The 27,766-nt window shown below is 46.0% G+C and overlaps 2 protein-coding genes across 2 annotated transcripts; one reads left to right on the top strand and one right to left on the bottom strand.

Moving 5' to 3' along the window:
• Nucleotides 1-1,774: 1,774 nt before the first annotated feature.
• On the bottom strand, nt 1,775-11,840 carry LOC128342658 (zinc finger protein 501-like). Its single transcript, XM_053290309.1, has 5 exons — nt 11,678-11,840; nt 9,847-9,930; nt 7,993-8,119; nt 7,315-7,428; nt 1,775-5,439 (listed from the first exon to the last, which is right to left on the bottom strand). Exons 1-5 carry the CDS (start codon nt 11,798-11,800, stop codon nt 4,421-4,423), a joined length of 1,467 nt encoding a protein of 488 aa, XP_053146284.1. The 5' UTR covers nt 11,801-11,840; the 3' UTR covers nt 1,775-4,420.
• Nucleotides 11,841-15,148: 3,308 nt separating this feature from the next.
• LOC128342586 (zinc finger MYM-type protein 1-like) lies at nt 15,149-26,562 on the top strand. The gene is made up of 3 exons (XM_053290017.1): nt 15,149-15,315; nt 19,627-22,236; nt 25,322-26,562. Coding segments are annotated over exons 2-3 (2,601 nt in total). The 5' UTR covers nt 15,149-15,315; nt 19,627-19,637; the 3' UTR covers nt 25,324-26,562.
• Nucleotides 26,563-27,766: the final 1,204 nt, after the last annotated feature.

The following is a 27,766-nucleotide window of genomic DNA, read 5'->3' as shown; positions in this document are numbered from 1 at the left end:
TCCACTTGTGGAATTCTTTGCCACAAGATGTGGTGACAGCCAGCAACCTGGATGGCTTTAAGAGGGGTTTGGATAACTTCATGGAGGAGAGGTCTATCATACCCATCGATGGCTACTCGTCAGAGGGCTATAGGCCACCTCCAACCTCACAGGCAGGATGCCTCTTGAGTACCAGTTGCAGGGGAGTAACAGCAGGAGAGAGGGCATGCCCTCAACTCCTACCTGTAGGCTTCCAGCGGCATCTGGTGGGCCACTGTGCGAAACAGGATGCTGGACTAGATGGGCATCCTTAGGCCTGATACAGCAGGGCTGTTCTTATGTAGGTTCCCCGCCAGCTGATGAATCAATTGTTCCAGCTCTGCCAGAACAAGAATCTCTGTTGCTTTGCTGCAGTATTTGTGCATGTGGGAGCCAGGGGCATAGGTGTGGCGCCCTGGGCAACCACTCTCCTCACTGATGGCATGCGCTGTCTGGTAGAATAATTCCCCACAACAGAGATCCTTATTTTTGAGCCTTGTTCATACAAATAGTGGATAAAATGATACGTCTGTTTCTCTTCCACTTAAGGCACAGTAAAGGTGAGGGAATTACATAGGCTGACAGACACCACAAAGAAAAACAAAATCTCTGCACCTGGAAATCTAGTGTATCAGGGAAGAAGCTATGCTAGAAACCTGTTTGACGTGATAGATTTTTTACAGCAGGGACTTCTCACTCTTTGTATGGCAGAGCATTTATCATGTAGCTCCCACCTCCAGTCTGATTTGGTACAATCCACACTCTGGTTTACCATTTTGCCTGCTGTTTGTATAAATTAGACCCCTAATGTAAGCTCTTATAAATACAACTACTACTACAACAATAGGTAAAGTGTGCCGTCAAGTCGGTGTCGACTCCTGGCAGCCACAGAGCCCTGTGGTTGTCTTTGGTAGAATACAGGAGGGGTCGACCATTGCCATCTCCCGCGCAGTATGAGATGATGCCTTTCAGCATCTTCCTATATCGCTGCTGCCCGATATAGGTGTTTCCCACTATCTGGGAAACATACCAGCGGGGATTTGAACCGGCAACCTCTGGCTTGCTAGTCAAGTCATTTCCCCGCTGCGCCATTAAGCTTATTAGGTTTAATTGTTGGGGGAAATCTTTCCCGCACTCTAAGCATGTGTAAGGTTTCATTCTTGCACGGACTCTCTAGTGATGGAAAAGACTGGCTTTCTTACCAAAACCTTTCCCACACTCTAAACAATGATATGGCCTCTCTCCTGTGTGTGGACCCTCCGATGGTATACCAGGCCAGCGCTCCCAACGAGTTTTCCACACTCCAAGCACTTGTAGGTCTTCTTGCCCGTGTGGATTCTCTGGTGTCGCACAAAGGCGGAGCAGTCCACAAATTTTTTCCAACACTGAGCAGTTGAAAGGTTTCTTGTCCATGTGGACCCTCAGATGGCTGGCAAGGTCTGAACTCCCAGTGCAGCATTTCCCACACTCCAAGCACTTATAGGGCTTCACTCCTGTGTGGACACTCCGATGTTTCGTGAGGCTTGCTTTTTGAACAAAACAGTTCCCGCACTCAAAGCATTTATAGGGCTTTTCTCCCATGTGGACTCGCCCGTGTATGACCAGCCTTGATTTCGGAGCATAACTTTTTCCACACTCTGGGCACATGTTCTTTTTTCTAGCATCACCTACTGGAATAAATGGCAGGTACTCAGAGCAAGGGAGAGAAGGAATCTCAAAAAGTAGACAGAATAAAAGCAAATTGTTAAGACCCTGATGAGTTTTATATGTTTCACATTTCATTTATTGATTTCAAGTACAGACCACCTTTCAAATGAAATGTTACCAAGGCAGTTTAAAGCACAACATAAACACAACCATTAAAACAGGAAGTTAAAGACTAAGAACCTTAAAAGGCTTGGGAGCAGGGGTGGTCAAAGGTATTGCAGCATCTGAAGTGAGATGTCAAATGCTGCTGTGTTCCATGCCTCTACTGGGAGCCACCTCATTTTCAATTTGACCCTCCTGACTTTCCCTTTCAACTTCCTTCTTAGCAGTCCCCTCATTTTTAAGAAGTTTCTCAAAATTGACCCCTGACTTGGCCCCACCTCTCTCTCCTCCTGTCCATGTGATTGGCTAAGCATCAGCCAGCATTTCCCTTACTGCTGAGCCTATCAGGCTGCGGGAGGGATAGGCTGATTCTGAGCACCTACCCAGCCAGTCACATGGAGAGAAGGAGGGAGGGATGCTGCCTGACACTCCTCCCTCCTCCCCTCTTGGAGAGGGAGCCAGTGCAAGCAACTCAGGGAGGCAGAAGACTTTGAAGTACCCCCAAGGTTCAAGTACTCCTGGCTGAAAACCCCTATCCTAAGGTGCAGTTAAAAGACCAGTGGCAGTCCTCCCCTGCTGCCACAAGGTATGAGGAAATGAAAATTTCTCCAACCAAATCCTGGAAACTTATCTGGGGTGCATATAGAGTCTTGTAAATTTTATTAATGTATTCGATTTCTATACCACCCTTCCAAAAATGGCTCCAGGCGGTTTATGTAGAGAAATAACAAATAAATAAGATGGATCCCTGTCCCCAAAGGGCACACAATCTAAAAAGAAACGTAAGATAGACACCAGCAACAGTCACTGGAGCTACTGTGCTGGGGGTACTGTGTTGGGGGTGGATAGGGCCAGTTACTCTCCTCCTGCTAAATAAAGAGAACCACCATGTTAAAAGGTGCCTCTTTGCCAAGTTAGCAGGGGTTAGCAGATAAATGCTTTCTAAGCATGTGCATGAGCAAAATTTTGAATGGGATATATTGTTTTTATTTTATATTATGTTTACCTCACCACTCCCATCTGTCCAAGAACCAAGACAGCAGGTATCATCAATCCAATTGCTTTAGCCTGCCTCATTTAACCAGAATGAGAGCCAATAGAGGACACAACAGGAGTTACAGGAATTCAATACTTTATTGAATCATTTGAGCATCAGCAAATGCAGGATATTCACTATTTACCTGGAAGACCGACTAGGGTTCCCCCCACAAGTAGTGTAATTTAACTGGAGGTCATCTTTAATTCAAGGCCCTTTTCCCTTCAGGTAGATATGGTATCTAATACTGGTGATGTCTGTACACACAAACGCACACGTTTTTGTGTGAATGACTGTACCTGTGTTCATTTTAAAAGTGAAGCTGGATGCAGGCTGGGTGAAACTGGGTGCAGTGAAACTCGGTGCAAAAATATGTCCTGCTGTATCTGCGTTCAACATAATGTGTGCATAAGGGTACCTGTGCGCACTGTATACTAATACGAGTATTGAACATAATGTGCAAACATACATTGCATGTTCAGTATACCTGTGTGCAGATCTGTACCACATAAAAGCCCTATCCAGACTTACTTTATTTCATTCATTCATTCATTCATTTAATTCAACTGGTGAATGAAGCCAGATTATTATGTTGAACACAGGTACAGATCCATACACAACTACCCAGCAGCCCATGGTCCTCCAACTGGTGAATGAAGCCAGATTATTTCCCCCGCTCACCTCTGCAAACCAGAGGGAAATAGAGAGCTGAACCAGGTTTTCTGGTACGAGGAGAAGAAAAATCCCCCAGTTGCCAGTCCTCTGGCCAATAGATAAGCCAAAGCTACTACTATTAAGTACAACTACCACGACTGATAAACCACTTTTCAACCAAAAAACCCCCAAAGTTCTCAAAGTGGTTTACATAGCACAATAATAAGAAGGCTCCCTGTCCCCAAAGTGATGGCAGTCTAAAAAGAAAAAAAGTAGACCCCCAGCAACTGGAGGGATGGGGGCGTAAGCTCAGCTTTGCGTGCACAGAAGGTCCCAGATTCAACCCCTGGCTTCTTGAGGAAGTGGTGGGAAGGACCTCTGCCTGAAACCCTGGAGAGTGGCTGTCAGTCCGTGTAGACCATAACTGAGCTAGATGGATCAAGGGTCTGACTTGGTGTAAAGCAGCTTCCTTTGTTCCTATGACGCTGTGCTGGGGTTGGATGGAGCCAGTTGCTCTCCGCCTGCTAAATGTAAAGAGAATAATGACTTTGAAAGGTGCCTTCTTGCCCGGTTAGCAGGAGTGCTGCTGTTCCTGCTGTGCTGTTTTTCCTGGGAGATAACATGACTTCCCAGCATGCCTCAGTCCAATGTCTGTGGGCACATTGTCCTTCCCCTCACCACTGCCACCACAGAGCAACCACCAGTTGGTTGCAACACTGTAGGGCAAGTTGCTACCCATTCCTTATGTTCACAGGGAAATAACGCTGGGCCGTCCCTTCATCTTAGCCCAATGAAGACTAAGGTCTTGGAGATTCCCAAGCCAATGGCTTCTCTTATGTGGAGAAAACATCTCTTTAAGAAGGAATTTGGCATTTCAGATTTAAAAGAGCATATTTTCAGGTTCTATCCCAAATGGACTTTCTGATGCATCAAAAGATTTGATTTTTGGCCAAAAGATTTCCCACACTCTGTGCAGTTATAGGGTTTCTCTCCCGTGTGGACTCTCTGGTGCCTCACAAGGTGTGATTTTTGGCCAAACGATTTCCCACATTCAGTGCAATTAAAAGGTCTCTCCCCTGTGTGGATTCTCTGGTGATTCACAAGGTTCGATTTGTCAGCAAAACTTTTCCCACACTCCCCACAGCTGTAAGGTTTTTCACCTGAGTGGATTCTCTGGTGCCCACTGAGGTGTGCTTGTTGAAGGAAACATTTCCCACACTCCAAGCACGTGTAGGGTTTTTCTCCCGTGTGGATTCTCCAATGTTTCACAAGCTCTGATTGCTGAGGGAAACCTTTCCCACATTCCAAACAGGTATAGGGTTTCTCTCCAATGTGGACTCTGTGGTGTATCACAAGGGCTGAACACTGAGCAAAAGATTTTCCACATTCCAAACAGTTATAGGGCTTTTCTCCGGTGTGAACCCTCCGGTGGTTCACGAGGTCCGATAGTTGAGGAAAACATTTCCAGCACTCGGTGCATTTATAAGGTTTTTCTCCCGTGTGGATCCTCTGGTGAATCACAAACGCTGACTGCTGAGCAAAACATTTCCCACAGTCCAAACATTCGTAGGGCTTCTCTCCTGTGTGCAGCCTCCGGTGACTCACAAGGCATGATTTGTACGCAAAACATTTATCACATTCCCGGCACTTGTAGGGTTTCTCTCCTGTGTGGGCCCTCCGATGCACAATGAGTTTTGATTTGTAAACAAAACACTTCCCGCACTCCCAGCACTGATATGGTTTCTCTTCCAGGTGGACTTTTTGGTGGCTCACGAGTTCAAAGTGTTGAGAAAAAATTTTCCCACATGCCAAGCAGTTGTATGGTTTCTCTCCTGTGTGGATTCTCTGGTGTCTAGTGAGGGATGATTTTCGAGTAAAGCATTGACCGCACTCTAGACATAAATGCTTCCTCCTGAAGTGACCTGCAAGAAGGACAGAGAGACACAGATAAGATTCACTCCTGTGCCCAATGAAAAGAAATATCAGAAAGCAGATGGAGAGATAGGTGGAAAGAAAGAAACCATGAAGACCCTGCCAGACTTGAAATATCAAGGAATTATGTTCCTTCTTCCCTCAATTCATCCTGTTATTCGCCAAACTTATTCACATGTTATGCTGAAGATACAGTGACTCACACATTATGCTGAACACAGGTACAACAATACACTTGCTATCTGTAACCTGCATTTGAGGGGTCTGTACCCAGATTCACTTTTCGTGCAGTTACAGTCATTCACACAAGAACTTGTACAAGTGTTCATAAGAACATAAGAACAGCCCTGCTGGATCAGGCCTAAGGCCTATCTAGTTTAGCATCCTGTTTCACACAGTGGCCCACCAGATGCCTCTGGGGAGCCCACAGGCAAGAGGTGAAGGCATGCCCTCTCTCTCCTGCTGTGGCTCCCCTGCAGCTGGTATTGAGAGACATCGTGCCTCTGAGGCTGGAGGTGGCCCACAGCCACCAGACTAGTAGCCATTGATAGACCTGTCCACCATGAATCTGTCTAAGCCCTTTTTAAAGCCATCCAAGCTGGTGGCCATCACCACATCCCATGGCAAAGAATTCCACAGATTAATTATTTGCGGTGTGAAAAAGTACTTCCTCTTGTCGGTCCTAAATTTCCCGACCTTCAGTTTCACGAGCTGACACCTGGTTCTAGTGTTGTAAGAGAGGGAGAAGAATTTCTCTCTATCCACTTTCTCCACCCCATGCATGATTTCATAGGCCTCTATCATGTCTCCCCACAGTCGTCTTTTTTCTAAATTAAATAGCCCCAGGTGTTGTAGCCTTGCCTCATAAGAAAGGTGCTATAATAATAATAATAATAATAATAATAATAATAATAATAATAATAATTCAGTTTCTATACCCTTGTATTCTAGGCCCTTGATCATCTTGGTTGCCCTCTTCTGCACCTTTCCCAGTTCTACAATATCCTTCTTAAGATACGGTGACCAAAGCTGTACGCAGTACACAGTACTCCAGATGTGGTTGCACCATAGATTTGTATAAGGGCATTATAATATTAACATTACACAAAAGTATGCCCATTACTTTCAATGGGCATACCCTTCTGCCTTATCATTTGTACAATATGTACAACTTGAGTACATGCAACGTTACTGGGTGGGCTCCTGTACCCTTGTCCGGTATGGCAGTCATTGTATCAGTGTAAATGTAAAAGCTGAAAAATAAAAAGTTGGCGAGTGTAACATAGCCAACACTAAACAGAGCCAGCGTGGTGTAGTGGCTAGAGTGCTGGACTAGGACCGGGGAGGCCCGAGTTCAAATCCCCATTCAGCCATGAGACTTGCTGGGTGACTCTGGGCCAGTCACTTTTCTCTCAGCCTCACCTACTTCACAGGGTTGTTGTGAGGAGAAACGTACGTTTGTAGTACACCGCTCTGGGCTCCTTGGAGGAAGAGTGGGACATACATGAAATGAATGAATGAATGAATGAATGAGCTAGACTCTCTCAACATACACACACAGCAAAATTTACAGTTTCAGGCAGCATGGTATAGTGGTTTGAGTGGTGGACTAGGATTGGGAAGACCCAAGTTCAAATCCCCATTCAGCCATAAGACTCACTGTGTGACTCTGGGCCAGTCAGTTCTCTCTCAGCCTAACCTACCTAACAGGATTGTTGTGAGAAGAAACATAGCCATGTATACCACTCTGGGCTCCTTGGAGGAAGAGTGGGATATGAATGTAAAAGTAAAATAAATGAATGAATATTTGTCATTGGCTCTGAAAATTAAATTTAAAACTTTTTTTTTCATCCCAACTCTCTTACCGGAGTGGATAACAGAGACCTCCACTTCATCCAAACTCTGAGAATCGAGGACCCATGGATCCTCCCCTCGTTCCAGCCGGGAGATTAGGTCAGGTTTGCAAACTGGAGAAGTGTCTTAGGAAAGAAAACAACAGAGAACATGATGAGATATTCAGCTGAATTCCTAATCTGTCACTGACACACACTGAAAGGTCTACAGATGTTGGCGGGACTAGGCAACCGATCATTTGTTTCTACTGGCCAGTCTGCACGGCACTAGGAAGCTCAGACTGGGAAATATAGCACAGGGCAGCCAGCCTGAGGCTCTCCTGATGTTGTTGGACTACAACTCCCACTGCATTGCATTCCACTGCAATAGACATTGTGGCAGGGAATGATGGGAGTCGTAGTCCACCACCAGCTACCCCCAGAGCCTCGCCTGGGCACTCTTGTGCTAGCAGCAAGGTTAAGAAGCCTCACTCTGCAAGGCAGGGACAGCTCTCGGGCAGAGGGAACAACAGCAGCACCAGCCAGATAGTGGCTGGAAGATTTAAAAGTCCAACTCAAACTGCTTCCAAAAAAAGTCCAAGCAGCAAGGAAGAGCAGGTCTTCTAGAGAGAAGCAAGTTCTTGCTTTGACTTGCAGTACTAATTCATGAGATTCTAATGTTGGTAGCAGTTTTAGAAAGGCGGTCCTTACCCAACGAGGCCACATTGCCATAATTCTCCAGCATGACATCCCTGTACAAGGCTCTTTGGCCTGGATCCAAAATGCCTGCCTGTTCTTCTGTGAAATAAACAGCCACATCTTCAAAAGTAACCAGGCCCTGCAAGAATAAAGAGGCCTCAGTCTCTTCATAGCATCTCAGCCACAGGCAAGGAAGCTGTCTGAGAGAATTTTGGAACATAGGAATCTGCCTTATACTGAGTCAGACCTTTGGTCCATCTAGCTCAGTACTGTCTACCCAGACTGGCAGCGGCTTCCCCAAGGCAGGCAGGAGTCTCTCTCAGCCCTATCTTGGAGATGCCAGCGAGGGAACTTGGAACCTTCTGCTTAAAGCATGCAGGGGCTCTTCCCAGAGCAGCCCCATCCCCTAAAGCAAATATCTTACAGAGCTCACACGTCTCCCTTTCAAATGCAAACCAGGGCAGACCCAGCTTAGAAAATGGGACAATTCATGCTTGCTACCACAAGACCAGCTCTCCTCCCATCCCATCCAACAAAATCTGGGAACCTAAGCTTGGGAACCTCCAGTATAAACTACTGATGGTAACAAAATTGTAAAGGTAAAGTGTGTGGGTTGTCTCTGGTAGTATACAGGAGGGGTTCAGTGTTCCCTCTAAGGCAGGCATCCCCAAAATGCGGCCTTCCAGATGTTGCTGAACTACAACTTCCAGCATACCCAGCCACAAAAAATTGTGTCTAGGGATGCTGGGAGTTGTAGTTCAGCAACATCTGGAGGGCCGCAGTTTAGGGATGCCTGCTTTAAGGTGTGCGTGTGTGCTCACACAATTTTGATGTCCCCTCAAATATTTTTAGATCCCACTCAGGTTTAATCAGGAAGGCCCCACTCTGAATGCCTGTGCGCACACACTGCCTTGATATTGCCGCCTAGAACATTGGAGGGGTTTACCATTGCCTCCTCCCGGGCAGGATGTGATGATGCCTTTCAGCATCTTCCTATATCGCTGCTGTCCGATAGAGGTGTTTCCCATAGTCTGGGAAACCTACCAGCAGGGATTCGAACCGGCAACCTCTGGCTTGCTAGTCAAGTCGTTTCCCCACTGCGCCATTAGGTGGCTCAACAAAGTTGTGCCATTGTACAAATGAGATACTAAAAAACACTTCAAGCAACCCAAGAACACAAGAAGCTATCTTTTACTGAGTCACACCTTGCTCCATCTAGGTCGGCATCGTTTCACTGGCTGGCAGCAGTCCTCCTGGGGGCTTTTCCAGTTATGGATTCTCCTGAAGAGAACTGAAGCGACCATCTATTGAGTCAGACCCTTGGGTCCATCTAGCTCAATACTGTCTACTTCAGAGCTGCATACCTTCGGCTCTCCAGCTGTTGTTGGACTACAACTCCCATCATCCCCAGCGGCCAATAGTCAGGATGATGAGAGCTGTAGGCTAACAGCAGCTGGCGGGCTGAAGTTCTGAAGCCCTAGTCTACTCTGACTGGCAGCAGCATTCTAGGTAGGGGTCTTTCCCAGTCCAAGGTAAAGATGCCACAGATTGAAACTGGGGCTTTCTGTATGCAGAACAGATGCTCTGCCACTAAGCTATAGCCCCATTCAAAAATCACGAAGACAATCAACATGTTTTCTCAACTGTCCAACAGCTAGATTTCAAGTGGTATATTTCTCACCCCCACTCACATCCTTTAATCTAGACTGTGTCTGGAGCGCGAACTAGCATTCCATCTCCACAGTGCTTCTGAGCACCAGCAGAAATCAGGAAGGGATGCTTTGCTGCATCTCTCTCTGAGCCAAGTTTCTTTCGATGTTTTCCGTTTCTTTCTAGATCATCAGCTGGCCCCCAGGAATCTCTTACCAGCATTGGCTCTGCTGCAGCCCTTTCCCTTGAAGGCAGAGATAATCCAGATGGGAATAAGAATGACATTCTGCACTTTGGGAGCTGAGGGCAAAGCAAAGGAGAGATGGAGAGAGGAGATATACTAGGACAAATTATTATTATTAATTATTATTTACATTTTATATCCCGCTCTTCCACCAGGGAGCCCAGAGAGGTGTACTACATACTTAAGTTTCTCCTCACAACAACCCTGTGAAGTAGGTTAGGCTGAGAGAGAAGTGATTGGCCCAGAGTCACCCAGCAAGTCTCATGGCTGAATGGGGATTTGAACTCGGGTCTCCCTGGTCCTAGTCCAGCACTCTAACCACTACACCACATTGGCTCTAACCACAAATGACAGTTGGAATGCATTGGTTCCTTGTGAATGGCCATAACAGCAGCGACCAAGCCCTGAGGCTCTTCAGCTGTGGTTCGACTACAACTCCCATCATCCCCAAAGCCAGCCACAACAGCCCTTCCACCCGGCTCACAATGCACATGGAACACCAAGGACACAACAGCAATAGCCACTGGAGGGATGCTGTGGGGAATAGGGACGATTGTTCTCTCCCTGCTCAAGATATTTGAAAACTACTACTTGAGAGATGACAGTTTGCTCAGATTGCAGGAGGACTTTTACATTATTTCACATACTTCCAAGGCTGGATGCTCTGCACATGTTCAGAGGTAAATTTACAATTATGATATGCATATATCTGCCAGCAAGGAGGCCACATGTCTACTCAGGATCTGCTGTTGTGCTCCAAAAAAAACCCCACAAGTCACATTCTACACACACACACACACACACACACACACACACACACACACACACACACACACACCTACCTATAAGACTCTGCAATTCAATTCAATGCATCTCTCTAGAAGCAAATCCCACTCCGTTTGCTCTCCAGTGTTTGTTTTTTTAAGAAAGGATAGAATTGCAGCCTAAGACAGGTTTCCCCCTCAAACCTAGGTCCAGATGTTGTTGGATTACAGCTCCCATCCCCCCAAAGGCCACTGTGGCTGGGGAGGATGGGAATTATAGTCCTATAACATCTGGGGATCCAGGCTTGAGAACCCCTGATTGCCCTAAGGTGGTCATATAAGAAAAGCCCTGCTGGATCAAGCCCAAGGCCCATCTAGTCCAGCATTCTGTTTTTCATAGTGGCCCACCAGATGCCTCTTGGAAGCCCACAGGCAAGAGGTGAGGGCATACCCTCTCTCTTGCTGTTGCTCCCCTGCAACTGGTTTTTAGAGGCATCTTGCCTCTGAGGCTGGAGGTGGCCTATAGCCACCAGACTAGTAGCAACGGATAGACCATGAATTTATCTAAAACCCCGCTTAAAGCCATCCAGGCTGGTGGTGGCTGTCACCACATCTGGTGGCAGAGAATTCCATAGGTTGATTATACATTGCGTGAAAAAAATACTTCCTTTTGTCGGTCCTAAATTTCTTGGGAATCAATTTCTTGGCAATCAGTTACCTATGGCTAGACAGGATAAGAGCTAACCCTACCCACTGCAAAGCAGTGGATTTTCAGCAAGCCAAGCAGTGCACAGTATGGCGATAAAACAGGCTCACTGGCTAGTCTGTTGCTCAAGCCGCTGTTAAAAGCACTGCTGCTAAAAAGTTGGCAATCTTATACCTCAATCCCTTCCTCACCATTGGCTTGCCTCCACTGCCTGCAGATCTGCTGCAGCCTGAGTTCATGTCCTTCCAAGCTATTGTTTCTGGCTCTGTCCCACCAATACCAGCACCCATCCCAGCCAGCACGGTTGCTTTTTCATCTGTACCCAGCACTTACCAAAGACCTGCCTTTGTGCTCCAAACCTTCTGACAAGTCAGATTCAATCTGGCAGCCGGAAAACCAAAGGGCTGCTTGGGTTTGCTGTCCTCCCCCCTCCCTTCCTGTTTGAATGCAAGGCATTCTGGGAGTTATAGTTTTCTTTTGCTTGCCAGCAGCTGTACTCTGTCGGTCTGTGGCTGCTGTGCCTTTTTGGGAGCGAACCTTAGTGTGTCTAATAAACCATCGGCTTTGCATGAATTTCCGCATGAATTGGTGCGAAAGTGACCTTGTTTGTTTTTGAAATATGTGTGCTATTTATTTGTTGTTTTGACCCAACCGTTTTTATTTTTTGTTACAGTGGGATAGAAATTGATCTGCAGGCTAAACGAACCATGCCCAGCACAGCGGTTGACCACGCCAGGAACTCCTGCTGACAACACCCCTGGAGGACCCCCTGGACCTGGAGAAGACCCTCCGCCATCAAGGACCCACGCCCAGAGGCTGCAATTGGCAGAAGAAGACTGGCACGGCCCTGCTGGCCACACGCAAGGTGAGGCTGGGATCTGTCCCTCCCTTGGACCTTTTGGACATTCCTCTCACTGAACTCTTTTAACCGGACTCTACCCAAACTCGTAGGAACTCACGTACAGTCCTATATTCTCACTACCATTGCAACCACACATTAGTTAGTACGCGGCCGTGTTTTATCGGGAAATTCTATTCACTGTTGCTTTTGTAAACCATATGTTAAACATTCTCTAATAAAAGTCAATCTGCTTATTACTACTACTACTACTAATAATAATAATAATAATAATAATTCGATTTCTATACCGCCCTTCCAAAAATGGCTCAGGGCGGTTTACAAAGAGAAATAACAAATAAGATGGCTCCCTGTCCCCAAAGGGCTCACATTCTAAAAAGAAACATAAGACACACACCAGCAACAGTCACTGGAAGTACTGTGCTGGGGGTGGATAGGGCCAGTTACTCCCCCTGCTAAAAAAAGAGAATCACCACGGTAAAAGGTGCCTCTTTGCCCAGTTAGCACAAATTTGGCCGTCCAGCTGTTTTCGAACTACAACTCCCCTAATCCCCAGCCACAGTGGCCAATAGTCAGAGTTTATGGGAGTTGTAGGTCAACATCTGCAGGAGGGCAGAATTTGTACAGCTCTGCACTACTATTACTACTACTTATATACCGCTTTTCAAGAAGAGTTCTCAAAGTGGTAGCTATCTGATAGGTCCCCCCCCCCTTCCTTGGTCATCTGTTTTGTAATGCTGTAATGTTTTCTTTTAAAAAATGATTTGAACATTTTAATTAGTTGCCATGCCCCCCGAAATTCCGGGTTTCACCTGGATTTTAAGCATCTATTGCTTAGCCCACCAAGATTCACCCAGATTTCAGATTTCATTTAAATGAATAAATAAATAAAGCTAAGCTCTAGCCCTTGTGGAAGTGGAGTTATGGAGCAAAATGTGCAGTCACTATTCTGCTCCAAAAATATTTTCAAGCTGATTTACATAATATGCAAATTAGGCACCTGGATTTGGAAAGCCAGAATATGGGAACCCTAATTTTAATGGATGTTCTCACACGCTTTTTGAAAGATGATAGATAGCACATCGAAGTGGGAGGTGAATTTGTAGCCCCAACCCTGCAGATATCCATGGTATTTTCTGGAAAGCAGCCAGTCCCCCCCCCGGAAAACCCACATCACTGAGTGGGGTGGGGATGAACTAGCTTTCATGCCCCTCCCCTCTGAGCTCATTTCAGTTATGGATCCTGGCTGAGAGATATGTGGTTTGGGAGTCGGGATTCATGGAATCAGAAGTCGGGGCTGAAAGAGACCTTTGAAGCCGCTGCCAATCTGTGAAGACAATACTCAGCTAGATAGCCCAATGGTCTGACTCAATATATGGCAGCTTCCTATGTACTGCTCAGTGCAAGAACCTCCTACAGCATTCCTGACAGTCTGATGGCCATCCAACCTCTGCTTGAAAACCTCTAGTGAAAGAGAGCCCACCAGACAGGCTATTTCAATGTCAGGTAGCCCTTACAGTTAGGAAATGCCTCCTAATTACTGGCCTAAATCTGCTCCCTTGCCATTTCAACCCATTGGTTCTAGTCCTGCCCTCAGAAACAGCAGGGAACAAGTAGGGATGCTGTGGCCTCCCTGGATGGATGGAGCAGGGGGTTGAACTAGAAGACCCTATGTGATGAAATGGGGCGACTATGCTTTCCTGTGATCTACCCTCAGTAGAGAGATTGCTCTGATCCCAAATCTAGGAGCACGCCACTCCTTCAGGGTAGGCTGCCACCAGCTGAAGACTGATCTAAAGCCACTGACCAGGCTTAGACAAGGCTCCAACAACCTAGAGCTGTCTGGACTTACAGGCACTGTACAGCCAGAGTCCGCTCAACCCAGTTTTAGGCAATATATTATTCAGGAGCTTCTCCTGCACACCTGAAAAAGCAAAGCAAGGTTGGCAAGGCAAAGTTTATTTATTTATTTATTTATTCATTCTTTCATTCATTCAATTTCTATACCACCCTTCCAAAAATGGCTCAGGGTGGTTTACATAGAGAAATAATAAATAAACAAGATGGAAAGTTAAGCAAGTTAGTTTGATGATTTAGGCTTACGCTGGCAACAAGAACAGACAAAAGCACACGTTCAGAAAGCTTAACATTCACATAAGGAAAGACAATAATATGAGGTTCAGGAACATATTTTTTTCATAAGGTGTATCTAAAAGAAAAGTCATGAAGTTAGTACTGAGAGTTCTAGCACACACAAGGTGCTCGGCTGAGACAAAGATCACCATGCCGGGTTGATTTGTTTGGCAGGGGCCACCTTGGTTTGCATTTCAATGGGAGACTACGTAAGAGCACGTTTCCTTCAGGGGGTGGAGCCGCTCTGGGAAGAGAGTCTACATGTTTGCTTGCATCTCCAAGAGAGAGCTGAAAAAAGCTCCTGCCTGCAAGCTTGGGGAAGCCGCTGCCAAACAATACTGAGCTAGGTGGAGATGACTTGGTATAAGGCAACTTTCCTATGACCTGATAGAGAAACCTAAGGGGCAAATGCCTTCGCCATTGTCTTGCTCAAGTGCTCCCTGACTGGGGACACGTGAGCGATGGCGACTCCAACCAGAAAATAATCCCTGGAGGAAACGAATGATCCCGGAGACTGGAGGTGGAGTCAGCGAAGAGACTCCCCTAGGAGTGGGTGGGATTCTTTCCTTAGTGCTCTTCTCTCCTCTTCCTCCCCCCACACTCTTGTCCTCCTCCTGGGGACACTGAAAAGCACCAGCAAAAATAGAGGCTACTGCTAAACACCTTCAGCCTCCACTCCAGAGCTGCCTTAAGGAACTCGCTGCAACCTGAAGGTAAGAGGCCTCCTTTCCCCAACACCTGGCGTGTTCATCCCGAGACCTTCTTTTGAGGTGTATTGCAGGGGGACTCCCGGGCGCCGTCTTCCATGCGTCAAGAAAAAACATTGCCCTATGCCCCGGATTTCCAAAGCACAGACCGGCGGGCTCCGGAGTCCGGCCCGCTTGTGCTCAGCGCGTCCCAGCCTATCACAAGTGGAAGGCTGCGGCTCCTCCTCTTCGCTGCGCGCGGTCTTCTTCCCGGGAGCTCAGCCGACGGCCAGGTAATTAAGATGGGAGTGAGCATGCAAAAGAGCAACATATACACTGAGTTCAGCAGGTATTGGATCAGCAGCGCTCCCCTCCTGCCCCCCCAAGGGCAGCCAGCTGCACGGCTGGCTGGAGACCGAGCAGGTTGAGTTTCTCCCTGCCCAATCAGTGGGGCGGCTCTTTCCCGCCCAGGCTCAAGCCCCAGAGGCTGGTGTGTCCTTAAAAAAACTCCGGCAAACCCCACCCCCCCAACACACACACACCGACACACACACGAAACCTTTTATGGGGTATTTTGGAAGAGCCACAGCAATGCAACAGATGAAAACAAAACCGATTTCATTGGGGATGAGTTTTGATGCAGGTTTCCTTGTTGCTCTTGGCTCCCCTCCCTCTCTTTCAAGTGCCACCTGCTTCCCCCCACCCCATATTCCGTGATGTAGCTTCTCCCCCCACACTTTCTCCCTCAGCCTTCCTTTTGGTCCCTTGCCACTGTTGTTCTTTCTTAGTCTTCCTCCCACATTGCTTTCATTAATAATAATAATATTTCTTTACCACTCAAAACTTTGTCTGGGTGGTTTACATTCATTGAAAACATTAAAACCCCAATATTTTTTCCTAATAGAAGATAAAATATTATTTAATAATTATTAAATAATTAAATTATTAATTATTAAGATTTTAAAATTCAGCCATCCCAGGTCCTTGGGAAGGACTCGATGTCTGGATAAAACAAACCAGTCAATAACACCTGTCTTACTGTGTAAATAAATAAATAAATAATAATAATTTCTTTCCCACTCAAAACTTTGGGTGGTTTACAATCACTGAAAACATTAAAAACATTAGAAACCAAATATTAAAAAAATAAAACTAAAAATCTAATTAAAACCCTGGGTGAATAAATGTGTCTTTAGAGCCTTTTAAAAAGTTGCCAGAGATAGAGAGGCTCTTATTTCAGTAGGGAGCGCATTCCAAAGTTCAGGGGTAGCAACAGAGAAGGCAAACCTCTCCAGATGATCTATATTAGGAAAATAGTAGAGATTTGACTTTGAGGGCTGGACAAGGAGAACAAAGGCAGCATCTTGTTACGGATAAATTATCTCTGTGTAGCAAAAAGCATATATGCAGTAGTGTATGTTGTGTAGTGCAAATGCATCTTTTTGGCCTTTCACACAGAATCTCTCTGAGAGAGGAGAGCTGGTCTTGTGGTAGCAAGCATGACTTGTCCCCTTATCCTTAGCTAAGCAGGGTCCACCCTGGTTGCATATGAATGGGAGACTAGAAGTGTGAGCACTGTAAGATATTTCCCTCAGGGAATGGAGCCGCTCTGGGAAGAGCAGAAGGTTCCAAGTTCCCTCCCTGGCTTCTCCAAGATAGGGCTGAGCGAGATTCCTGCCTACAACCTTGGAGAAGCCACTGCCAGTCTGTGAAGACAATACTGAGCTAGATAGACCAATGGTCTGACTCAGTATAAGGCCGCTTCCTCTGTTCCTATGGCGTATCCACTATATTGCTGGTAGAAAACCAAGAAATAAATGCCCAAATAAATTTATGACAATCTCCTTCCTCCTCTGAGGTCTTGCTAAGGGTAAAGGCAAAGTGTGCCATCACGTTGATTTTGACTCCCGGCGCCCACAGAGTCCTGTGGTTTTCTTTTGGTAGAACACAGGAGGGGTTGACCATTGCCATCTCCCGCCCAGTATCCCCTGCAGCTGTGGTGCTGCCTGCCTCATGTGCCCCTGACTGATTAGTAGGGAGGCACACGGGAAGCTAGTGGCATTGCAGTTTGCAAAACAAACAAACTTGAAGGAAGGACCTGAGGAGGAGACAAGAAGGAGAGAAGCTCCAGAGCAAGCAGGGTAGGGGCCCAGCAGCGGGCCAGTCTCCGGGTGGGGGCCAGGGGCAGAATATGAAGAGCCAGCATGCGGGCTTGCACAGCTGCTCAAGCCTCTTTCTCACAGCCCCTCCCCCCCACCTGTAGCCACAGGTGAGCATGATGAGCCATAATTGACACCCCAAACAATGTTCCTTGGCACCTCAGCCCTGGCCGATCTATTTTCACAGTACTTCTCCTTAGCTGAAAAGAAATGCCTTCTGGGTCATGTTACAGCCTTCCACTCAGGTAGCAGAAGAATGCATTAGCATTTGCATGCGAATTGTTTGTCAGTTAAAGAGACACAGGGGGCCAGAGTGTTCAGGAATTTATTTATTTATTTATTTATTTATTTATTTATTTATTTATTTATTTATTTATTTATTTATTTACGGTACTAGCCGACCCACCCACCCCCGCACTCTTTGGGGCCGGTTACCTCTTCCCCCCTCACCTTCTGCCACAGTCGCCGCTTCCTAACCACGGATGGCCCGTGCCAGGCCCAGCCGCCTTTCCTCCCCACCGCCACTTCTGCCCTCCCCCCACCCACTTTCTTTCCCTCCTCCTGGGCCTGCCACCTCCCGCACCGCTGTCATGGCGACCAATTCTCCTGGGTGCGCCTCAGGCAATCAGGTGCCTCCGCTGTCCAGCCAACCAGCTGCGCGCTGGGACGCACATTCCAAGGCACACCCAGGAGAATTAATAATATAGATTTTATCAAATTTGTACACCGCCCCAAACTTTTGTCTCTGAGCGGTTAACAATAGCATAAAACAAGTTAAGAACATATACAAAAACTTAAAACAATTTAAAAATTTAAAAATAAACTAGAGATTAAAACCTAAAAAATTTAAAAACCTGAGAAAGCTTATCTGAAAAGATGGGTTTTTAGGTGTTTTTAAAAAACTGCCAGAGATGGGGAGGATCGTATCTCAGCAGGGAGCGCATTCCACAACCTCAGGGCAGCGACTGAGAAGGCCCATCTCTGTGTAGCCACCAAACGAGTTGGCGGTAACTACTGGCAGCCAGTGTAGCTCCATCAGTAAAGGAGTAATGTGGTCTCTCCGAGATGACCCAGAGACCAGCGTGACTGCCGCATTCTGAACCAACTGTAGTTTCCGGACTATGTACAAAGGCAGCCCCACGTAGAGCGCAGTACAGAAGTCAAGTCTGGAGGTGACCAGCAGATGTACCACTGTTTTGAGGTCATTGAGCTCGAGAAATGGGCGCAGCTGGCGTATCAGCTGGAGCTGATAGAAAGTACCCCTGGCCACCGCCTCAACCTGAGAAACCAGGGAGAGGTGTGAATCCAGAAGTACTCCCAGACTGCGAACCTGTTTCTTTTGGGGAAGTATGACCCCATCTAGAACAGGGAGACCAAAATCATCTCTGACCCTGCACAATAAGTACCTCCAACTTATCTGGATTCAGTTATTCTCCCTCATCCAGCCCATTACTGCTTCCAGGTAGGCATTTAGGGAGGATATGCCAGCTTCTGAAGAGCTCGATCCTCCAGCAGGGAGCAGGCTGGCAGAGAAGTTTCTTGCTGTCCCAAAGTGAAGACAAGACAACTCTTTGTGTATGTTTTTAAAATATCATTTAACTTTTATAACAATTACTTTTCAGCTCTTTCCAGTATGAAACATACTTTTTTGCTTTAAAAATCCATTCATTGATTGCTCATTGGTGCCGAATGCTGCATGCTTTAGTTACTGAGAAAATGGAGGCTTTTTTGGTTGGTGACTGCTGGCATACACTTTACCTTAAAAAATACCTTAACAAATGCAAAATGGGACAATACATGCTCTGCCTTGAGTGGAAATTCAAGGCAGAGCTGAAAGATTCCTGCAAAAAGGAGTCTTGCTGATTGAAAGCCCAATCCTGCACAGTGTGCGTGCACTCAGAAATAAATCATATTGAATTGGCATAGTTGTAACCAAAGAAGCTTCATATACTGTACTTAAAAGCTGGTCTTGTGGTAGCAAGCATGACTTGTCCCCTTAGCTAAGCAGGGTCAGCCCTGGTTGCATATAAATGGGAGACTTGATGTGTGAGCACTGCAAAATATTCCCCTCAGGGGATGGAAGAGCAGAAGGTTCCAAGTTTCCTCCCTGGCAGCATCCCAAGATAGGGCTGAGAGAGATTCCTGCCTGCAACCTTGGAGAGGCTGCTGCCAGTCTGTATAGAGACCATACTGAGCTAGATAGACCAATGGTCTGACACAGTATATTACAGTTTCCTATGTTTCCTAAGTTCAGCTTTGTTAGCTGTTGTATTAGTTGTAACTGTGGTTGGGATAGTTAGCAGAGACATGGGGCCAGGAGAAGGAGAGGAAGGCAGCAAGGGGCCCATTTTAAAATCTTGTCTTCAGGCCCTATTCAACCATGGTACACCCCTGTGAGATGATGCCTTTCAGCATCTTCCTTGCTACACTTTGTTTATTCTGCAGGTGCTTTCATCATGAACAAACGCAGATACCCAAGTGGGGATGCAAAAGAGAAACCAGCCAGCTCTTGCAATGAGGTGCTTGAAAAGCAACAGAGAACTGTGGAGTTCTGGCTGGACAACAGATCTGTACCAGCTACTGCTTCTACATCAGGAATTGAGACAACTTGTGAAGTAAAGGAAGAGCCTTTGGAAGCTACTGTTTCTTCATCACGAGTTGAGTTGGCTTGTGAAGCAGCGATAAACAGGCCTACAAGTACTGATGATAGAATTTGTTTGCCTGCTGGCCTTGACATAGATCTAAAGGTACACATAAAGACTGAAATCGAAGATGACACTGTAGGCCTAGATCTGAAACACCCAGGGGAAATATCTCCACATCTGCAATTGACACATGATCCTGGCACTTGGCCTTCTGAGATAAATGACAAAACTAGGTGTTTTTTGATAGGAAAAGGTCCTCATCAGGATCTAGAGAAAGATTATTCCTCCTATAAAGATGCACATGGCAGACAATTCAATGCGAGTTGGTTTCACAAAGTGCTTGCAAATGGTGAGAAGATACTTAGAAGCTGGTTGATCTTCAGTGAAAGGAAGCGGGCTCTGTTTTGTTTTGCTTGCCTCTTATTCACGGATAAATCCAAACCTCTGGCTGCTTTTGCAGATCTTGACAAGGGTTTTACCAACTGGAAACATTTGAGTACAGCAATTCCCAGTCATGAAACGTCCAGCTTGCACATGACTTGCATGGTAAAATGGACAGAGGTGTCTTACAAGTTAAAATCAGGTGCCACTGAAAGTCAGTTGCAAGCTCAGATGAACGACGACACCATGAAATGGTGCACAGTCCTGGAAAGGCTGCTAAAAATTATTTTGTTCTTGTGTGAAAGGAACCTTTCCCTGTGGGGAGAAGTGAAAAGGTTTGGCGAGCCTCGCAATGGTAACTTTTTAGGATATGTGGAGTTTATAAGTAAATATGATCCTGTTTTGGAGCGATATGTTAATTACGTAAAGGAGTCTCCAACCAGGATGGACTCACACTTTTCAAGCAACATCCAAAATGAATTTATAGCTACTTTAGCAGAGACAGTGAAAACCACCATAGTGGCTGAAATTAAAAAAAGCAAATACTTTTCAGTGATGATTGATTGCATGCCTGATTTTTCTCCCACAGAGCAAACCAGCAAAATCATCAGGTATGTGAAATTGGTAGGTGATAACTGGACAGTTGAGGAGTCATTTTTAGGCTTTTATGACTGCAAGGGCAAAAATGGAGAGAGCCTGGCAGAGGATTTAGAAGCTGAATTAAAACAGGAAGGACTAATATGGGATAACTGCCGAGGTCAGTGCTATGACAATGCATCAGATGTGGTGGAATTTAATGGAGTTCAATCAAGAATTTTGGCTAAATATGGATCATCGTATTATGTCCCTTGCTTTGTATACAGTTTAAATCTCACAGGAGTTCACGCGGCATCACTCATTCCACAATTTCCCACATATTTTGGCACTTTGCAGCGACTTTTTGAATTGTTTTCAATCTCAAATTATTGTTGGGATATCATGAGAAAAAATCTGAAAATTTCTATGAGGCAAGACAGCTCAGCACGGTGGTCAGCAAAAATGAGAGTTGTAAGAGCTGTCTCCATGCAGTTGCCTGAAATCCTCAACACGCTCACTGCCATCATGAATGACACACACATGCCTCCTGAGTCAGTGTATCAGGCAGCATCGATAAAGCAGCAGATGTCAAAGCGCTCATTCATAGTCATCAGCTCGGTGTGGTGCCAGATTTTAAAAGAAATAGACCGAGTGGATGTAAAGCTGCGCTCCAAGAAAATCACTTTAACAGCTGCATGCGGTCTTCTTAAAACGTTAATTGATACTGTGCACGGCATGAGATGTAAAAAAAAATTTGAAGCGATACTGAAATGTGCCAAAGAAAAAGCCAGAAAGGTTGAAGTGGCCGCTGAAAGCCTTGAAGAAACAAAGAAAAGAAAACGCGTAATGTTTTTTGAGGAAAATTCAGATGATGAGGCCGATACTTTATTTGAAGAGGACACATTCTCTATTGACACCTTTTACAGAACGGTGGATAACATTGTCAGCGAACTGGAACGCCGTTTTAACGCTATGCAAGACATTGAGGAGAAGTTTTCAGTGTTAACCATGGAGACTCTAGAAAGGGTGAGCAAGGCAGAGTGTTTTCAGAAGTGCATGGTCCTTTCTCAAATGTACCCACAGGATCTATGTGCCATATCTCTCTCTGAAGAGCTTCTTAGCTTTAAACATTTCATTAAGACCGTCTGTCCAGAGGCAACAGACCCATTGGGTATCCTGAATGTCATTGCCAAACATAATTTGAGAGATATGTTTCCTAATATCGACAGTGCTCTGCGCATTTTCCAGACGCTTCCTGTATCAGTGTCTTCGTGTGTGCCATATTTTCGTAAACGGAGGCAAATAAAGAATTACCTGAGAGCAACTATGACTGAAGAGAGATTGAGCAGTCTGGCCATCCTATCCATAGAAAGCAAACTAGCAAAGGAAATAAGCTTCAATGCTGTTATTGAGGAATTTGCTGCGAAAAATGACAGAAGACTCCCCATTCATTGTAAGTAGGCTATATTTGGGTTGAATGAATGAATGTGTGTGTAACTCATGCTGTTTATTGCCATAAGTATGATCAGCAGCAGTGGTAAAGGAAAGTATTGAAACAAATCTGTCTGTACCTGCCAGTACAGAGCAGAGCAAATCCCTCCCCCACTTAATTGTTGTTGGGTCATGCTCAGTAGAAACCCTCTCAGGTGTGGGCTATAGACTCTCAAAAGGTTTTGGGAGCTTGTTCTAGCCCAGGGACGCACAACTTAAATGTCCCAGTGGGCCAGAACCAACCATGACTTGGTGTGTGGGGGCCAAGGTCAATTTTCAGCACATTAATCACTACGTTGAATGTATCATTTAAAAGATAATGGAAAGCAGTTTTAGTTACTTGTAGATCCCGCCCCCGCATTAAAGAACCCTTAATTTTTAACCAAGGATAATGGCCAGAAAATAAGCTTTATTCTTGTCGAGTCAGTGGGGTACCTGGAGTGCATACCAGCCCCAAATACATGTTCTCTCTTCTTCCAGCCTCAGAGGCACAGTGCCTCTCAGTACCAGTGGCAGGGGAGCAACAGCAGGAGAGAGGGCATGCACATACCTCAGAGGATTCCCAGAGAGATCTGGTGGGCCACTGTGTGAAACAGCATGCTAGAGGAGATGCTAACCCCTGCTAACTTGGCAAGGAGGCACCTTTTAATGTGGTGATTCTCTTTATTTAGCAGGGGGAGAGTAACTGGCCCTATCCACCCCCAGCACAGTACCTCCAGTGACTGTTGCTGGTGTCTGTCTTATGTTTCTTTTTAGGCTGTGAGCCCTTTGGGGACAGGGAGCCATCTTATTTATTTAGTATTTCTCTGTGTAGACTGCCCTGAGCCATTTTTGGAAGGGTGGTATAGAAATCAAATTAATAATTGATGGGCCTTGTGCCTGATCCAGCAGAGCTGTTCTTATGTTTCCTCCCCCCCCCCAAGCTTTTAGGCTGCAGTCATAGGCATGCTTACTGGGAACAGCCTCACTGGGTACACTGTATTTCCTAGTAAAAAACACACAGGATGGTGCTGTAAGGTGGATTCCAGCTCCTATGATGCCTCAGGATATCCGGTGGGGGGTGGGGCAGTAAAAGACTTCCCACAGGCCAGATCTAGCCAGAGGCTTCATTTGGGGGGTGGATCTTGGGGCGGGCGGCATGGGCCTCCAGTGAATAGCTCAGCCCCGAATCTCATTGGCCCCCTCTCTCCTCCATGCCCTCTTCCAGAAGGGAAGGGCAGCAGTGGAGGCACCTGCAAAGAGCATGGGAGAGAGCTCTTGGCCTCACCAAGCTCTCTGCTGCTTCCACCTTCATTGGCTTTGTTTTATAACATTAGAGACTTTAACAACATATGCAATTATTCTACCCCTTTTGATAATTAAACTCCAACAAATTATCAAAAGGGGTGTTGTGGGCCTGGGGCTCAAATCTCTTATTTAAGCCCCAGGCCCACAACACCCCTTTTAACCTAGTAATGCCCCTGGTTCTAAAGGTAAGTGTGCTGTTGAGTCAATGTTGACTCCTGGCAACCACAGAGCCCTGTGGTTGTGTTGGGTAGAATACAGGAGGGATTTGCCATTGCCATCTCCCGTGCAGTATGAGAAGATGCTTTTCAGCATCTTTCCTATATTGTTGCTGCCCGATATAGGTGTTTCCCATAGTCTGGGAAACATACCAGGTGGAATTCGAGCCGGCAACCTCTGGCTTGCTAGTTAAGTCATTTCTCCACTGCGCTATTAGGTGGTTTGCACCCCTGGTTCTAGCAACAATCAAAAGAGAGCTTCTCCAGAAGAGATGAAGGTCTGCAGATAACCTATTTTATGGGTCTTCCTCTTATGTATTTGCAAGTGTGTTCCAAGTTAACTCAGGGAATGGGGAATATGTTTGAGTTGCGGTAAAATGTTGTTTTGATTAGGGGCCCAGCATTGTGTATAGTTTCTTTACAAATGGAAGACAGCACCTTTTAAATTAGCTAATATTTTAATGCATGAGTTTTTGTGGATTATCATCCACTTCCTCAGAAGAGACATGGAAGGATGGTCAGTTACAGGCAGGTAGTGACAAACATACTATCTTAAGAGCATAATAAGGCCGTTCACGTGGTCAGAAACTAGGTAGAACAAGTGCCCTACCCAACTTTGGGAGCTGTCCCCACCCCCGATTTTCCTCCTACCTTGTTAAAGTGCTGGGTTCAAGATTGGGTAGGACAATGCCATCTTACCCAGCTCCTCTCTCACATTATGGGAGAAGAGCTGGTCTTGGGGTAGCAAGAATGACTTATCTGCTTTGCTAAGTAGAGTCCGCCTTGGTTGCATGTGAATAGGAGTCTACATGTGTGAGCACTGTAAGATATTCCTCTTAGGTGATGGGGCCACTGTGGGAAGAGCATCTGCATACAGAAGTTTCAGGTTCCACTCCCTGGCATCTCCAAGATAACCGAGAGAGACCCCTGCCTGCAACCATGGAGAAGCTGCTTCCAGTCTGTAGACAATATTGAGCTAGACTGACCAATGGTTTGACTTGGCAGAAGGCAGCTTCCTATGTATGTGATCACTCCCCTTTCCTCAGTTGTTTGCTCACACATGATCGAACATCACACACAGCTCCCAAATCTCTGCCTGCTAACAGTCCTGTGAACGGCCCTGATATCTGTCTGTACCTGGGCCAGTTTCTTGATCCATGTCCACTTCAAATGGCTAGTCACTACCTGTATCTTTGTCAGTATCTGCCTGTAACTGGCCATGCTTGCTTTTACCCTGCATCTGAGGAAGTGGGTTATAGCCCATAAAAGCTCATGCATTAAAATATTTGTTTTTAAAGGTGCTGCCTTATTCTTTTTTTAAAAATTTCTATAATTGACTAAAACGGCAGATCAGATTTATTCTTACACAATTATGTCCTTTAAAATTATTGAACATTGTATGTGAAAATATTGAGCTGTATGTTATGTTCAGAAGAAAGCTCTGGGAGCTTGTCCTAGCCACAAGCAAAAGAGAGCTGCTTCAGAAGAGCAGAGGAGGCTTGCAAAGAACTTATTCTATGGGCCTGGTTTTTATTTTATTTTCAGAGATCCAGGATCTGCAATCAGGCCTGCACATCTATTGCACCTTTACTAAACCAGAGAATTTGAGAACATGGGATTACAAGACTGGGACGAAAGAGCAATAAGGCTGTTTGCATTCAAATCTACAAGTGTGTATGCAATTGTGTGCATCCCTGTGGGTGCTGAAGAGAATGGTGATTTCCTGTTAAGTTGTATGAGACCCGTATGACACTTGTCTGCCATGAAGCAATAGCCGCAAGATCATCAGATATATATATACTGGGGAGTCACGCAGGTTGATTCCATGCTTTGATGTAAGTATGGAAAGTTGTGTTTCAAAGATAGGGTCGTTACTATTGTATTATTTTTATAGATTTATTTTTATAGATTTTGTATAGACTTAGAGACGATAATGCAACCACAGGTGGGAGTTCCACTGTCAGAGCTGGACTGAGCTTCCCCACTCCATAAGGAAGAGAGGGCTCCACATGCTTCTCCTAATTGTGCTGATCTTACAGTTTACCAGCGAGTAGGCTGGCTCAGATGGTTCTGAATAGGGCAGGAGACCCGTCCCACCCTTGTTCAGGAGCTGTGTGCATTCCGGTTTTCTGCTTGTGTGCAAGGGGGAAACAAGGTCGGAGGCGCCAGCAGTGATTGCTAAGTAGCAGCTGGGCCAAAGTAGCGGTATGCAGCTCTTTCACAAGGTCAGAGGAAAAGCCCTCCAGCCCAGCTGCTGCCAGCACCTCTGAGCTTGCTTTTCCCTCGCACATGAGCAGAAAACGGGAGCATGCACAGCAGTGTTCCCTCTAACAGGGATTCCCAGATGTTGTTCACTACAACTCCCAGCATCTACGCCTGCAATGGCCTTTGGCTGGGGATTATGGGAGTTGTAGTTCACAATGTCTGAAAATTCCTGTTAGGGTGAACACTGATGCACAGCTCCCAGATTAGGGTAGAACAGGCTGCTTACCCTATTCATAATCCTAAGAGTGAGCCTAATGTGTGTTCCATGTTCGGTGCTGCAGGTTTTCAGTTAACAAGCAAGCCACGTGTTGTTGTTGTTTACAGTTCTCAGAATGGTGGGTTTGGCCTATGTTTAGGAATGCATCAGCAGTGAGCATTCTACGGGCTTCGCTCTACTGCATAAATGTAATATCGTGGTCAGTGAACCGAACTAGCTTTCCATCATGAAACCCAGGTTATGTATGTGGTTACAGATTTTTTTAAAAATAGTGTTTGTAGAATAAAAAATCAGAATTCCCCAACTGTTTTGCTGTTGTATGCTTTACTCTCATCAGGACCGTGGGACTTCTAAGTACACATGCAGAGCTAGGTGAAGCAGAGATGAAGCTATATGGAAAACGGCACTTGCTCTGTTTGGGTGAATCAAGCTGCTGTCATAGGCTGGGACAAAAAGGGAGTAACCCTATTTAAAATGGTGAGGCTGTACTCACTTGGAGCCTAACCCAGTTTAGGGACGCCCAGCCTGGGTTAGGCTGCGTGTGAGGAACACTGGGATTGTGCCCATTCCCAGCGGGCAGCACTGCCTAAGGGGTAAAGTGTGCCATCAAGTCGATTTCGACTCCTGGCGCCCATAGAGCCCTGTGGTTTTCTTTGGTAGAATACAGGAGGGGTTGACCGTTGCCTCCTCCCGCACAGTGTGAGATGATGCCTTTCAGCATCTTCCTATATCACTGCTGCCTGATCTAGTACCAGCGGGGATTCGAACCAGCAACTTTCTGCTTGTTAGTCAAGCATTTCCCTGCTGCGCCATTTAAGGTGGCACTGCCTAGCCCTACTGTTTACCCCAGCTGTTAGCCAAGATTAAGGGACCAAGCACTCCCTTACCCCAGGCTAACTATTTGTGTGTTCATTGGGGTTATGTTTAGGTTCATTGGGGCTATGCTGGTGGGTCAGGCAGCTTTACTTCCATATGTTGCAAAGGGGGCTTCCTTACAGCCAGGATCTTCTGAGGTTTGGTCCCCAAATGTATTTGTAATGCTAGGTTTCACTCCTGGGTTGTGGAAAGTATAACAAAAGTGCCACTGAGCATAAGCAAAGTTATTTCCCATCATAACTTAAAATAAAAGAATGTTAAAATTTGGAAGGGACCTTGGAGGTTTTCTAGTCCACCCCCACCCCACTCAGAGCAAGAATCTTCTACAGCATCCCTGACAGATGGCTGTCCAGCCTCCTTTTGGAAACCTCCAGAAAATGAGAGCCCACCACAGCATGGGGCAAACGATCAAGCAACTCTTCAGTTAGGCATTTTCCTTAGCACCTAGCTCAATCTTCCTTCCTTGTCATTTCCACCTCTTCTAGTCCTACCCTCAGAAGGGAGGAGGAGAGCTGTTCCTGTGGTAGCAAGCATGAATTGTCCCCTTTACTAAGCAGGGTCCACCCTGGTTGCATATGAATGGGAGACCACATGTGAAGATTTCCCCTCAGGGGATAGGGCTACTCTGGGAA

The sequence above is a fragment of the Hemicordylus capensis genome, chromosome 2 (genome assembly GCF_027244095.1).
Source record: "Hemicordylus capensis ecotype Gifberg chromosome 2, rHemCap1.1.pri, whole genome shotgun sequence".
In the NCBI taxonomy this organism is placed as follows: Eukaryota; Metazoa; Chordata; class Lepidosauria; order Squamata; family Cordylidae; genus Hemicordylus; species Hemicordylus capensis.
This window is presented reverse-complemented; position numbering and strand designations above follow the sequence as displayed.